The 12994-nt window shown below is 42.0% G+C and overlaps 1 protein-coding gene and 1 long non-coding RNA gene across 5 annotated transcripts in view; both read left to right on the top strand.

The window, feature by feature from the left end:
• Positions 1–6141, top strand: part of LOC147655925 (uncharacterized) — a 62274-nt gene extending 56133 nt beyond the window's left edge. Inside the window, exon 2 of the long non-coding RNA XR_015278686.1 lies at positions 2810–6141. This is a non-coding gene — a long non-coding RNA (uncharacterized LOC147655925). The remainder of the gene's footprint in view (positions 1–2809) is intronic.
• Positions 6142–7580: 1439 nt separating this feature from the next.
• The window catches only part of NEBL (nebulette), a 247478-nt gene continuing 242064 nt past the window's right edge, over positions 7581–12994 (top strand). Inside the window, exons 1-2 of one of the 4 annotated variants that reach the window (XM_086860323.1) lie at positions 7581–7780; positions 9647–9741. In XM_086860323.1, the coding sequence (XP_086716449.1) occupies positions 9686–9741 (56 nt within the window). In that variant the 5' untranslated portion in view covers positions 7581–7780; positions 9647–9685. Of the gene's footprint in view, positions 7781–8337; positions 8664–9646; positions 9742–12994 lie in introns of those variants that run through there. The other 3 variants (XM_086860318.1, XM_086860331.1, XM_086860312.1) reach the window with 3 other exon arrangements.

Genomic DNA, 12994 nt, shown 5'->3' with positions numbered 1-12994 from the left:
TCAGGGAAAAATGAGAACTTCACACTGAAAATACTCAATTACATGTTAGAATATTTAATTTATGTCAAATGTTGCTCTTCATTTACTTTTTGAGTCTAAAGTTAATGTGCTAGCTGCAATTCTAAAGGTAGAAGGAAAAGAAGTTAAGTAGTCCCTTTTCTAAGTTCCTCTTTGTTTTGTGTGTGCGTTTGTATCATATCTAAAAAAGCTCTCCCACAAAATACTACATTTTTTGAGAGTCTTTCTTAAGGTCTAGACTATTGAGATGAATTTTTGGCTGAAAAATTAGTTTTCTTTCTTGTCTTGCAACTTTTTATTCATGAGCAAGTGTGGACATACGATACAAAGAAAGGCACATGCATCTTTTCCATGACAATTGGGTCTGCTGTTTCCTATGTTGTCTCATGCAAAGAGGAAAGAAATAAAATAATAGGTTCAGACTAAAAAGATGAAGCAGATTTAATGAAGTTCCTATATGTACAATTTCTATTCATGGCACAACCATATCAGTTAAAACAGTCAAGATATTTGGAAAACTTCCATGGATTGTTAATTTTCTATTGCAGTTTTACTTAATTTAAAATAAAGAACAGAAATAAATTGAGTATTTCCCTATTTAAGGCTTATATAACCCCATATGACAGTTCTGTGTTTAGGAAGATGGTTAAAATAAGGACTTGTTCTGTGCCCAGTAAAGAAGCCTATGAAAATACAATCCAAAAGATGTTGGAGAGAGGACACTTTGCTTCCAAGTTATTATTCATGGCTTTTCAATGAAGGCTGCAGTGCACAAAGCCACAAACAGTGCCCTTCGGGTCACAAAGAGACATACAGAAGTGAGGACAAAGGCTGGGTCTCTGTCTTGGCCGCTTGTTTCCAATCTTTCCATCATTTGAAGATCTGCTTTTAAAAATTCAGGCATAAGGAAGAACTCAGTCACATCTTTGAAGTGTTTGAGCTGAGCTCAAAATGAGATGGGCTTTGCTAAAGGTACTATTGCTGTGCTTTAAGCAGTTTATCTCCAGGAATGTTCAGGAAGGTGAATTTTCTTCAGTCCTTTCTCTTACTCCATTAGCACATTGTGCAAGCCCAGCACCAGTAATGGTGCTGCAGAAGCCAAGTTATTGCTGGGAGAGGAATATCACCACTCATTGTATTGCTGACCTAAACCTGTAGTGTGTCTAATTGCATTTTTTTTTGTTTGTTTATTTATAGATTATAATTTTGAAAGTTTGTAATATATCATTTAATAGCCTTAGAACTCATAGTCTCTGTGTTGAAAACAGAAAATTTAAGAAGTAACATAAATTGGAAAAATGCTTACATTGAGCTACGAAGATATTTTACTTCTTGCTTTCTGGAAAGGGATTTTGCTAGTATTTCCAGGAATTCCCCTGGAATCCACTGTTCTTTTCAGCCATGCTGCATTGTGCATCCTGCTCCTCTTTGCTGATCTTTTCCTGATACCCTCCAGTAGCTGGAAATGTTTGCAGACTGCAGCCTGGGCCATCCAGCTGTGCCTGGTGTGTGGGGCTACAGGAGGGGAGAGCAGCCGTGGCACAGGGCTGCAAATGAGTGCGAAACAGGTTGAGCTGCAGGGGAGGGAGTTTGGGAGCTAAACGTGTGAGACTCCCTCTTGATGTGTGAGATTTGTCAGGTCTGCACTGTGAAGACAGAAATTTAAAATCTTTCTAGAAGGGTTGGAAATTCAGATTCCTCTGTAGCCCGGAGTTAAGCTTGTTAATGATTATGTATCTTTATTACAAGAGGCTATTTCTTCTGGCAATGGAGGGAGCGTATTCCCTGCAATCTTCCAGGCCATCTACAGAGTAAGTGTGTTTAGCTACTCTGAACTGGTCACGTAACCTTTTAAAACATTAACTTAAAGAATCCGGTCCAATCACAGCCCAACCCTTCCTGTATTTCACTATGTTGTTCAGCTTCAAAAAAAGGAAACCTTATTTTAAAAAGCTTTATAGCCCAATCCCTATCTATGTGGACTGTTTATTTAGGCAGGAAGCCACTCAACTACTATTTTTGGAAATAATGGGAAAGTGGTTGCATAGACAAGAGTATGAATAATGACATTGTTTTCTTTTACTCAAAGCTACCAGAACCCTCTCATTAGGTTTTAAAATTCAGTTTAGGACCCTAACTCTATCTCTAAATTCCTTTTTGTTCTCAGGCTAAACACAGAACAATGAACAATATCCATAATTGATAACATTTTCGTTCTGTTTAATCTTCATAACAAAACCAAGTAGCTTTAGTAATAGTAATAGCTATTAAAACAGAATGAATAATTAACATTCTGTCCTTCATTAGCCTACAGTTCAGCACAGAAACTTTTGCCTGTTTTGGATTTATTGTCTGTAGTGGTAAAGTTTTTGAAAATCTCTTTGAATTGAGGTAAAACAACTAGTTTTAATTCTTGACACAGGATGTAGGGCTGACAGAAGACAATCTTCTTCAGCTTCTCCAAGAGCTCTGATGACAGCTTTTCATTCCTGTATCAATTCCTTGATGACAAATAGTTAATTTATCAAGCAAAATATGTAGACTCTAAATTCCCCCTAATTCTTATTTAAGGGGCGTAATGACAGAGCTGATAAAAAAATTCCTAACCCATTCAGTGCAATATACATAAACCAAAAATATTCATTTATGTTTCTAGAACATCTTATGAACTGTAACTGAGTTGAAAAATACAGTGACTGTAACAAAGAGTAACAAAGTTAAGTACTCTTTATTAGTAACAAAGAGTTTATAAAAACCAAAAAAAGTACTAATAACGTATATTTACTCTAAGGTCTGTCACTGAATGTGGAAATTTGGTTTGGAGGCTTCCAGATTTCAGACTCCTTCCTATGCAAGCATGTTTTGGGTCCTGCAAGCTCCTCACCTTGCTCTGTAGGTGGAATGATGGACTGAATGGCTGAACTGAGGCACCGGGATCAGCACGGCCCCGGCAGCGAGGAGCACTCTCGGACATGCAGGCTCAATGGAAGGGTGTGCAGCACCCCAGCCTCTGATGTTAGAATGCATTACTGAAGTCAGGCTGACTGTTTCTACATTCCCAAGTCACTGAAGACACAATCCACCAAGCACTGGGTGTATGGGTGCAGCTTTCTCTGCGTGTTCATGTGTCTCCCTCCCTGGGCATGCCTGCCAAAGCAGCTAACTCAAGCATGCACTGCCAAATTCTCAAGACACCATGTGTATTGCTATCCAGAGAAGTCCACCTGCTTTGTGCACCTGAATTATAGAAGCTGTATGCTTCACTAATGCCAATCTACTTTTTGCCCATAAATCAGATCTTCTAAGGTCAAAAAACCCCAAATGATCTAGGTAACAACTTTCTGCTCAGCATAATTCAAGTAACTGGCCCATTTTTATTAAGCTTTTTTTATAACATGAAGTGAAATTATTATTCAGGAATCCTGAAACATCCAACTGATAAGGCAAAATCTTGCCTCCATACATAAAATAATAGAAATTTCCACTGTTACAGGTAGTTCTGTGGTCCATCCAGAGGGTGGTTGAGCACAGAAACAGGCTTCCCGGGGAAGTGGTCACAACACAAAAGCTATCTGAGTTGAAGTGTTCAGCCAACGCTCTCAGGCACATGGTGGGATCCCTGGGGTGTCCTGCACAAGGCCAGGAGTTGAATTTGAAGATCCTGACGGGTTCATTCCAACTGAACATATTCTATGATCCTGTAAGTCGCACTGACTTGTCATTATCATGCTTTTGTGTATTTGTTAAGCATGTAGCTCCTGTGGGAGGTGGTATTCAGTTTGCATGATTTTTGAGTGAAGAAAGGAGATCCTGAGGAGACATTGCTGCTGACTGAATAACCATTTTTGTTCTAGTATTCCATTGCCCTATTAGATTAATCCGAACAGCTAAGGATTGAGTAATTCTGAAAATGCACATTAGGATTCCACTGCAGAGTGGATTTTGGATCATATTGCAGAAAATAATAAAGTCTAACCATTGTTGGGTTTGTTTTGGCTTTGGTTGGAAGCTTTTCTGTGCTGAAGTTGAAAACATGCTTCCACCAACCCTTGCACATGAAAGAATAAATTATGCTTCCACAGCAGAGAATTTAAAAGCACGTTTCCCTAACAGCACCCTGGGTAGCTCTAAACAAGGTCACATTAAAGTTACATTGTTTCTATTTGAAATGTAACCATGCAGTTTCTTCTTCTAAGTGGCTAAACCTAAACTCAAACAGTAAGGAACAAAAATTTGAGCGCTGATTCCTGTGCCAACCAACATTTTGGTTTAATGGTTTCCCTTCCTACATAATTTAGAACAGCCATAGAATTTCACAAACCTCTCCTGGTGTTATTTATCTGTACTGCAGTAGTGCTTAGAGATGTCATCTGCAATTCTCCATGCAGTGCCTTAACTGTGAGATCATCCTTCCACTTAAACATGACACAATGCCTATCATCTGCAAGAACTAGTACCCAAATGTTATGAGCTTGTTACAACAATCAGATAGTATTTTTAGTACATTATCTTCATTTGCCAGTTATCCCACCTTTTATACCTGTTTAAAGAACAGACCAAGTGTGAAAAAATCAGTGAAATACATCAAAACAGTGTTTTAAAAACAGCCCATCAGGATCTAAGTATGTATTGGCATATTTATTCCAGAAAAATGACTGAAATAATGACACTGTAAGGTGGGCATCAGATGTTAATTGGGACATACTACCTACAGCATTTTTTTTCCATAAAATGTAAATTCAAAAATATGTTTCTGAATAAAAAGAAAGCTGCATTCTTTTCCATGGAAAGATAATACATCACTATGTTTACATGAACTCCTATTTTGTCCAATAGGGTTTTATACAACCATAACTTCCTGAGCAGACTCAATTTGTAGAAATTTGGATGAAAAGACCACGTCTTCATGTGATTACCAAAGGTAGTAAACACTTTCTCTGAGCTTTTATGTATGGCTTATGAAATGCATGGTGATGTGCAAGACAGAAGGTTTTGCTTTCATACTTTAAGTTCACTCGCTGGCTCCAACAAATCTAAACTCCAGCTATGGGAGATGGATTATAAGGAATCTATTTTGTGGGAAAGAAAGCTGAGGAAGTTCCAAGAAACCTTATAGAAGAAGCAGATATAAACCTGAGATACCTACAAGCCTCTATGGGTTGTCTATTTTAAGATGTTGTCAAGTCACCTCCAGTAACAAAGGTAGCTTTCTAATTTAACAGGTTTTTGAAACCTTTCTGTCTCAGGTGAAATTCAGTATCAACATGGAAATACCTCTCACTATAATGATTTGTTTTTCTGAAGCACACATTGGTATGTTTATCAGTGAAACTAAACAGAGCACTGAGAACCTTCCTCTCAAACAAACAAATACAAAAAGCAATTGATGAGGGTATTATGCCATAGAAATATGAACTTTTGTAATAACCATTTTATGTAGTTAATATTCCTAATGCTGTAGCACAGCTGCTCCAAAAGGTTTTTTGCACTTGGTCACTGTAGGCATGCTGAAAAAGCATCTATTTGCAACTGTTGGTAATTTGTACTGCTCAGCTAAACACACACTTTTCAGTTATCTAGGCTAGATAACAGTCCTGAAATGCACCAGATGAGAGAAGTATAATAGCCTGAAATCTTGGGATGCCACTTAAAACTTGGCAGGACACACCAGCTGGGAATCAAAGCTGGAACCTGTCTAGAGGTCCACCACCTACCACAGGCTCCATGCTGGTAGCAGCAGTTCTTTATAGAGTGCAAGGTCTTTGCCCCTCTGTGCTTCAGTCTTTGGTTTACACTCCTAGTTAGTGACATTGCAGTGTTTCTGTATTTTGCTTTGCTGGACTTTACCACTGCACCATTACCTACCCAGAAAAAGGAAAGTCTACTGATGAGCAACATTTTACTGCTTTCTCACTATGATGGGTGAAACAGATTTTTCTCTCCTAATGGTTTGTATAGAGCAAAAGAACCAATTTTTCACTACAGTAGCAGCAGAAAAAAGTTGTGATGATGAGGAAAGAGATATGTAGTGTGGAAATGAAGACCGTGATTCAGACATCAATTTCTCTCCTTTCTGAAGAAAACTAATAAAAGTTAATAAAAGGATCCTGAAACAATGAGAAATATTGGAATGTTTTCATACTGCTGAAACACTAAATTCAGATCCAACTGCGGTATTCCTATTGATGCTACGATTCCATTTTAGTGTTGATATTTTGGTTAAGAAGTTTTTCCTTCAAGAGTAAGGTGAGGGATTTCACTGTAACATTGAGAGTGAAAGTAATAATGCCAAATGATTTTTGTCTGCATGATAAGGCTCTAATTGGGATTTTAATAATCTGGAACTTCCAGGAATGAAACCTTTATCTCAAAGACTTTATACTTGCTGATTGGATAAGCTGTATGCCTCTAGTTATTTCCAGTGGGCTACAGAGTCTTTTCACATACAAGCCGTCGGTAGAATCTAAGCTAGGAAAGAATTAGGTCATCTAAGAAAGATTTTTTTTCTGTGTAAGTAACATTCACTGCCTTCTATTGGAGATTAATTTAAATCAGTCTCCATCCCAATCCCCAGTACAGACTTGCTGCTCCTCCATACTGTGTAGCCTTTGCAGAATGGAGATTGCTTACCTATGTGTTGGACCTAATTCAGCTCAGATGGGATTTTAGACAGATCCCCAAAGGACAGTTCCCACAGAAAACACTGATTTACCAGGTATTCAAGTTTCCTTTATCAGCCTACTCAGATGCCTAGCATTCAGAGTTCCTTGAATAAAAGCCATTGTTCATAGCCAGTCAGACTGCCCAAGAGAGAGCGTAAGGTAATCTGTACAGCAGAGGTAGCAGAGGATCCCTGCATTGGCACTGCAGGGTGCCTGTGCACCTATTTCTGACTGGGAAATCTTACCCTGAGGCCAACTTGGCCTTGAGGTATTTGTGAAAAATTATCATGCTATTGTCAATGAGGAACAGTGAGAAGACAAATATTAAATTCCATTTCAAAGGTAATTTGATTAACAACAACACTAAAAAAAAAATCTCCTTCAGGATATTTAAGACTTGCAGGTTGCTAGCACCGGCTTTGAAAAGAACCAGCATGTAGATCACAAGAACAGAAACTCTGTCTATTTGTCTACCAGCATTTTGTCTATTTGCTACTGTATATGAGGCAACAAACATTTACAGGACTACCTGCAAATCTGCTTTCCTGTTGCTTGCAGCACTCAACACTGAGTTTCATTGGGTGCCAGATGTTTCAGGCTAGATGAGGCAGAGGCAGCTTTACAACTTCCATCATGTAATATTTAAAGCCTGATTAGGTGTTTCTCATTTAATCACATATATTATTAATTTCAACGAAATTACTGTTTCTCTCTGTGCCTTTAAACAGCCACTGAATAAAAGTTGGGTTGCTAAGGCAGAATTATAGCCAACTATTCCAGTTTAGCTGACTGCATTCTGATTACTTAATAACACCCAAGTATGTGTAGAATTTGTCCTTGCTGTGAGCCACACAGAGGGTTGCACTACTGAAAAAAAAAACCCTCAGAAAAGGCTGCGCTGCACTGGCTTAAGTGCTTTCTTCAGCGTGGTTTATATCCCAGGTAGTTAAAGAAATCCTCAGCGAAAAAAACCCGCCTGAGTTCTTGCTGTTCCGCTCCGCAGCGCTGCAAGAGCAAGTCAGAAATGCCTGCCCAAAGCCGGCTCCGAGGAGCGTCATTTGCCATTCCGGCTGCGATTCGGCTGCCCCGCGGGACCGCTGGTGAGAGCCGGCACACTCAGCCCCGCAAAGGCTGCAGCGCCGCGCCCGAAAACTCATCGGGACGCGGGGCTGGAACGCACCGGGCCCCCGGCGGCTGCGGGGGCTGCGTGTGCAGCGGCCGGGAGGCCGCGTCCGGCAGGTGCCCACGGGCCAGGCCTCGGGCCTCGCTTCGGGCAGCGACCGAGCTCCCCGCGGCCCCGGCAGCGCCGTCGTTGCCCCGCGCTCCCGCTCTCCATCTCCATCTCCATCTGTCTCCATCTCCCTCCCTCTCGCCGGGGCCGGCCCCGCCCCGGCGAGCCCCGGGCAGGTGCGCCCGGAGGCGCAGCGGGAACCCCCCCGCAGCCATCTCGGCCCCCTCGGGGCGGCTGCGGCGCGGGGCTCGCCCTCCCCTTCTGCCCTCCCCTCGCTGCGGGCCGCGCCGGTGGGCTTGGCTTGGCTTGGCTTGGCTTGGCTTGGCTTGCGGCTGCAGCGCGGGGCTCGGCGTGAGTCACCCGGCCCGCGGCGCGGCGAGCCGAGCGCGCAGGCACACGGGGGAGGCGGCGGGGGCGGGCGGCGAGCGGCGGGGGCGGCAGCAGCGGCTCCCCGCCCGCCCACTCGCACATGCTGCCGAGCCGCAGTCAGCTGGAGCGCCGCTTCCTCCACAGCCGCCGCCGATGACCTCCTCGCCCGCCCGCAGCCGCTGAGGACCCCCGGCGTCCCCGCCAGGGCAGGGGATGATAGATCGGCCTCCCGCAGCCCCGTCCAGCGCAGCCCGCCGCACCGCCGCCTCGGCCGCCGCCGCCCGCCGGAGCCGCCGCCCCGCCGGAGCCGCAGAATGAACCCCCAGTGCGCCCGCTGTGGCAAAGTGGTCTATCCCACCGAGAAAGTCAACTGCCTGGACAAGGTGCTGCTGGGGCGCGGGCGGGGACGGCGCCTCCCGGGCGTGCCCGTCCCGCTCCCCGCGGCTCCGGCGGGGCGGGCAGGGCAGGGCCGAGCCGGCGGGGCATCGGGGCGAGCCGGCGGGTGCCAAATGCAGCGTTTTAAGGGCCGCCGCTGCGCCGGCGACCGCGCTGTCAGCGCCGGCGGGGGCAGCCGCCGTGTCACCGCGCTGGAGCGGGGCGAGCGGGGCCGCAGCGGCCGGGGCGCCCCGCGGTGCCCGCTCGGCGGTGACGGTGCCCGGGCCCGGCGGCGGGTCCCCGCGGCCCCCTCGGCTTCATCCCCTCCCGAGGGATGAAGTTGCAGGCGGCCCTTTCCCGGCTGTAGTTGTCGGTGGCTCCCCGAGCTGGGGCGGCTTCGGCAGCGCCCGGCTCCGTGGTGGCTCGGCGGGGACGGCGGCCGGGGCGGCGGGGGTGTCCCCGGGGTACCGCTTACAGCCCAGCGCGGCCGCTTCCGAAATAACAGCGCTGAGGCTGGGAGAGATGCGCCAAATTACCCTTCCCGGAAAGGCGAGGCGAGGCGGTAGAAGCCACCGGAGGAAAATGCCGTATTATGTGCTAAATTTAGTGTCTGTGCGGCGTACCAAAAAGCCAGCCGTCACATTAGTTAGTGATTACATTCGCGTAGTATTGCATTCGTAGCAAGCGGCGTAATTTTATTTTATTTTATTTTTTAAACGAGGAAAACGTCTAACCTCTTCTTCAGTTATCTTTAAAATTATCATGCGAGGTCAGCTTGCAGGGGTCTTGGCAATCACCTTTGCAGGGAATTTACATTTCTGAGAGTGTATCAGAAGCACCTTTGTTTTCATATGAATGTAATTATTTTGATTTAGTTAAGAGACATATAATGCATAGCCAAAATATTGACAAGTAATTATGTTTACCATACCCTAACACTGCTTTCAAAACATCAGTACCATAAGTAATTCTACTTCACATTTATTTACAGTACTGGCATAAAGGATGTTTCCACTGTGAAGTTTGCAAAATGGCTCTGAACATGAATAACTACAAAGGATATGAAAAGAAACCTTATTGCAATGCGTAAGTATTGTAAATGTCAAGTCTTGCAGAAATGCACATGAAAAGAAAACCTGGCTGTGGATATTGTCAAATAGATATTGTCGTGCTGTAAAAACTTAATCTAGAGAGAGCAGTGCAGTTTAGAGCAGTTCACTATCATTTCAGATGGGGTATTCTACTTGCATTGGTGTGATAGAAGATGAAAATATTTGATTATGATGTGTTTAGGCAGTGTTTTCATATCAGATCTGTGGATACAGATCTTTTCCTCCCAGAAAGTGTTGAATCTACTGACTCCTGCTACATTCATTATTGGCAATGCTGGATTACAGTTGTCCATTATGCAGCTCTCTATTCAGGGTTATGGACCTGATCAGCATTTTGTAATAAGAAAACAGAGTGCTTCTCGGTTGTGTAGTTTACCAGAGACAGTACCCTGTTAGAAATCATGACAGCCTGATTTTAAAACAGTTTTTCCACATAGCTCAGATTTCTAAGCTAGGTATTTACAAAATCCTTCTGCTGCTTCATGCTATTTTGCTATTCTCTTAGATTTTGATTAAGAAAATAGATTAATTTTGGTTAGATTATACTCCAGTATACTCATGTTGCATTCAACTTTTGGATTTTGTTGTTGTGTGGATTTTGAAGAGTGATTTGATATTTGGCTTGCAAATACTGCAGAAGAGCATTTGATACATGGAGAAAAAAAGTTGCTTATTGCTCTTTGTACCATGCTTCTAAAATATGCTAATTGCATTTCAGTGTGTTTCAATCTTTAGAAACCATTATAATATGCTTTTGTAGAAGTATAACTTAAGATTTTGGAATCAAATGTGATCTTATATTGGTATATTGTTGTTATTTTCACTTTTATGTACTTAAAACACATTTTAAGAGTTTTGAAGCTATGGACATACTTTATTTTTCTTTAGAAATATTTTCCTGTACTTATGTTCAAATATTTGTTTGGTGTTGAGATAGTCTGTGGCTGGCCGTCACAGAAAAGTTCAACAGCATATGGTCATTTCTTTCAGGCTAAAATCGAATCCAGTCAGCGTCTAAAATACAAGTTATGTTATAAATCTGCTCTGCTGCCAAAACCTGAAACACCTGTTTCAGTGTGCACAGTTGTACTTGGATTGCTTTAGGAGCATATGGAGTTAACAGATGTAACTTCCTAGCTTTCCCTGAAGCGCTCCACACAGTGTATGAGGGTGACATTAGACCTCTCCTAGCGGAGTGTGCTCTGCTGCCAGTGCCACGGGCTGGAGAGAGCCCTGTAGGAAGGGAGTCATGCTCCAACAGGTGGTGAGCTACAAGCTGAGACTACCCTCAGGTGTTGGCCCTGGATGGCATCCTGCATGTGGTACTATTTGAGCTGAAATATATCCTTTACAGTAATCATAACTTTGATAGGTGCCATTTACCTATATTTTTGTGTTTAAATTTTGGTGGTGATACTTTGGTTGCTTGATTTCTCTCATCTAATCAGATACTTACTTGTACTTAGTAAAATTGTTTATAAAATCTGCTCCATGCTAATACATGGATCAGATTTCATAATCCAAACTGTGCATATTTAACTTGTGTTGCAGGAGAGTTTTTTTCATCTATGCAGTTATGGCTTGTGGTGTGTCCTTCTGTTGAGGGAATGAGGGGGAGTAACGATGATGGATGGATCTGTTATGTACCATTCAGGTGCTATTCTTCCTGGCAGTTGCTTTAATGAGCTTTGTGAGAGTGAGCCTTGAAAAAATAATATCTACCTTTGAGATGTCTCTCAGACTTGATGTATGAAATGGGAAGCAGCAATGTAAAACCGTTAAAAGAATTGGGAACTTTTTCAATTAAAAAAGAGACAAAATGTAATGCGTAATCTCAACAATGTGCATTTTATTCTTAACTTTCAGTAAACTAAAGTTTGATGGTTTCTATGGCCCAGTTCTTTTTTTTTAGTGTAAAAATTTTAATCATATAATGTGAATAATTTCAAGCGTTCTGTGGAACCATGAAGGGAAGAATAAGGTGTGCTTTGTGGTTTCAACAAACTTTAATGTTCTTCAAAGGACAGCTAAGATGTTTTTGCAAAATTGTGTTTTGAAAATACAGTTTCAATTTTGACAGAGAATCCTTGCATCTCAAAAGTTACTAATTTGCAAGGCAGACACCATTACAGTATTTCAAATTATGTGTCTTATTCTGTTTTCATTAGTAAGACACAAATCCATTTTTGTGTTAAATGCTGCTTGATCATAAAATCTGCTAAGAATGTAAATTTACTCATACAAACACCTACAAACACTTGACAAAGAGTGATTACTACTAAACTGTTTATTGAGGCCATCCATTGATAAGAGTGCAATTTGTAGATAAAAGTTAGGAAGTATGCACTAATTTGAATGGGAGAGGAATATCATGAAGTTGTTCAACAGGCTTGGAAGCCAAATATAGTTTTTCATAAGGCCAAGGAAGTTGGAAAGCATGTATCTTTAATAATATCTCTATGTGCTTTGATAATTTACAGGTCAGATAACTTTATTGAATATATTTGGACCTTCAGTCTTAAAATCATCCATTCTTTTGTTTCTTCAGGGGCTGAAATGAATGAATTTTGTTACTTTACTGGTAAAGATCAGAAATTATTTAATTGTAAAACATAATTGTTTTTCTGTTAATACAACAAAAAGATTCTCATCTGTGATTGTTGAAACTATATTTTTGGTGGAGAAGAGTCAGGTCAGACATACTAACAGGAACTAGCAAACCAAGAAAGGAATATGTTGTGAAGTACTTTAAATTTGGTGACGAGTAGAAAAGGGCAGAACTGTTTGTAAATGCAGGATCCTGCTTTTTTTAAAGGCAAGTTTTTTGCTGGACATCTTTCTGCATTTCCATCTAAATGATTGTATACCTTCCTTGTCATAAAGAGAGACTGATACCAAAAGTAATGACTGGGCTACTGACATAGCTTCTGTAAGTTGTAGATCTGTGTAAGATTTTACAAGGTTGAGGGGAAAACTTTGTGTGTAAACTATGGCTTTAAAAAGAACCATCTTTGGATCACGGAGTTCTCATGGTCTGTCTCCTTTAAACCTTTCAGTTCTTTAATTTGTAGAGAAAAGTGTGAACAACTTGGTTCTCTCCTCCCTCTTTTTTTATTATTTACATAATTTGTAAACTGTTTGAGTCAGTATAGTTAATTCTGCTTGTTTATGTAGTGCTTATAGTATTGTGCTTTTATCTCAGCTGGGATCTCTGAGCAGTACAGTGC

This window comes from Cyanistes caeruleus, chromosome 1 (genome assembly GCF_971803275.1).
Source record: "Cyanistes caeruleus chromosome 1, bCyaCae1.hap1.1, whole genome shotgun sequence".
NCBI lineage: Eukaryota > Metazoa > Chordata > Aves > Passeriformes > Paridae > Cyanistes > Cyanistes caeruleus.
Note: the sequence above shows the minus strand (reverse complement) of the source record. Positions and strands in the feature narration are given on the sequence as shown.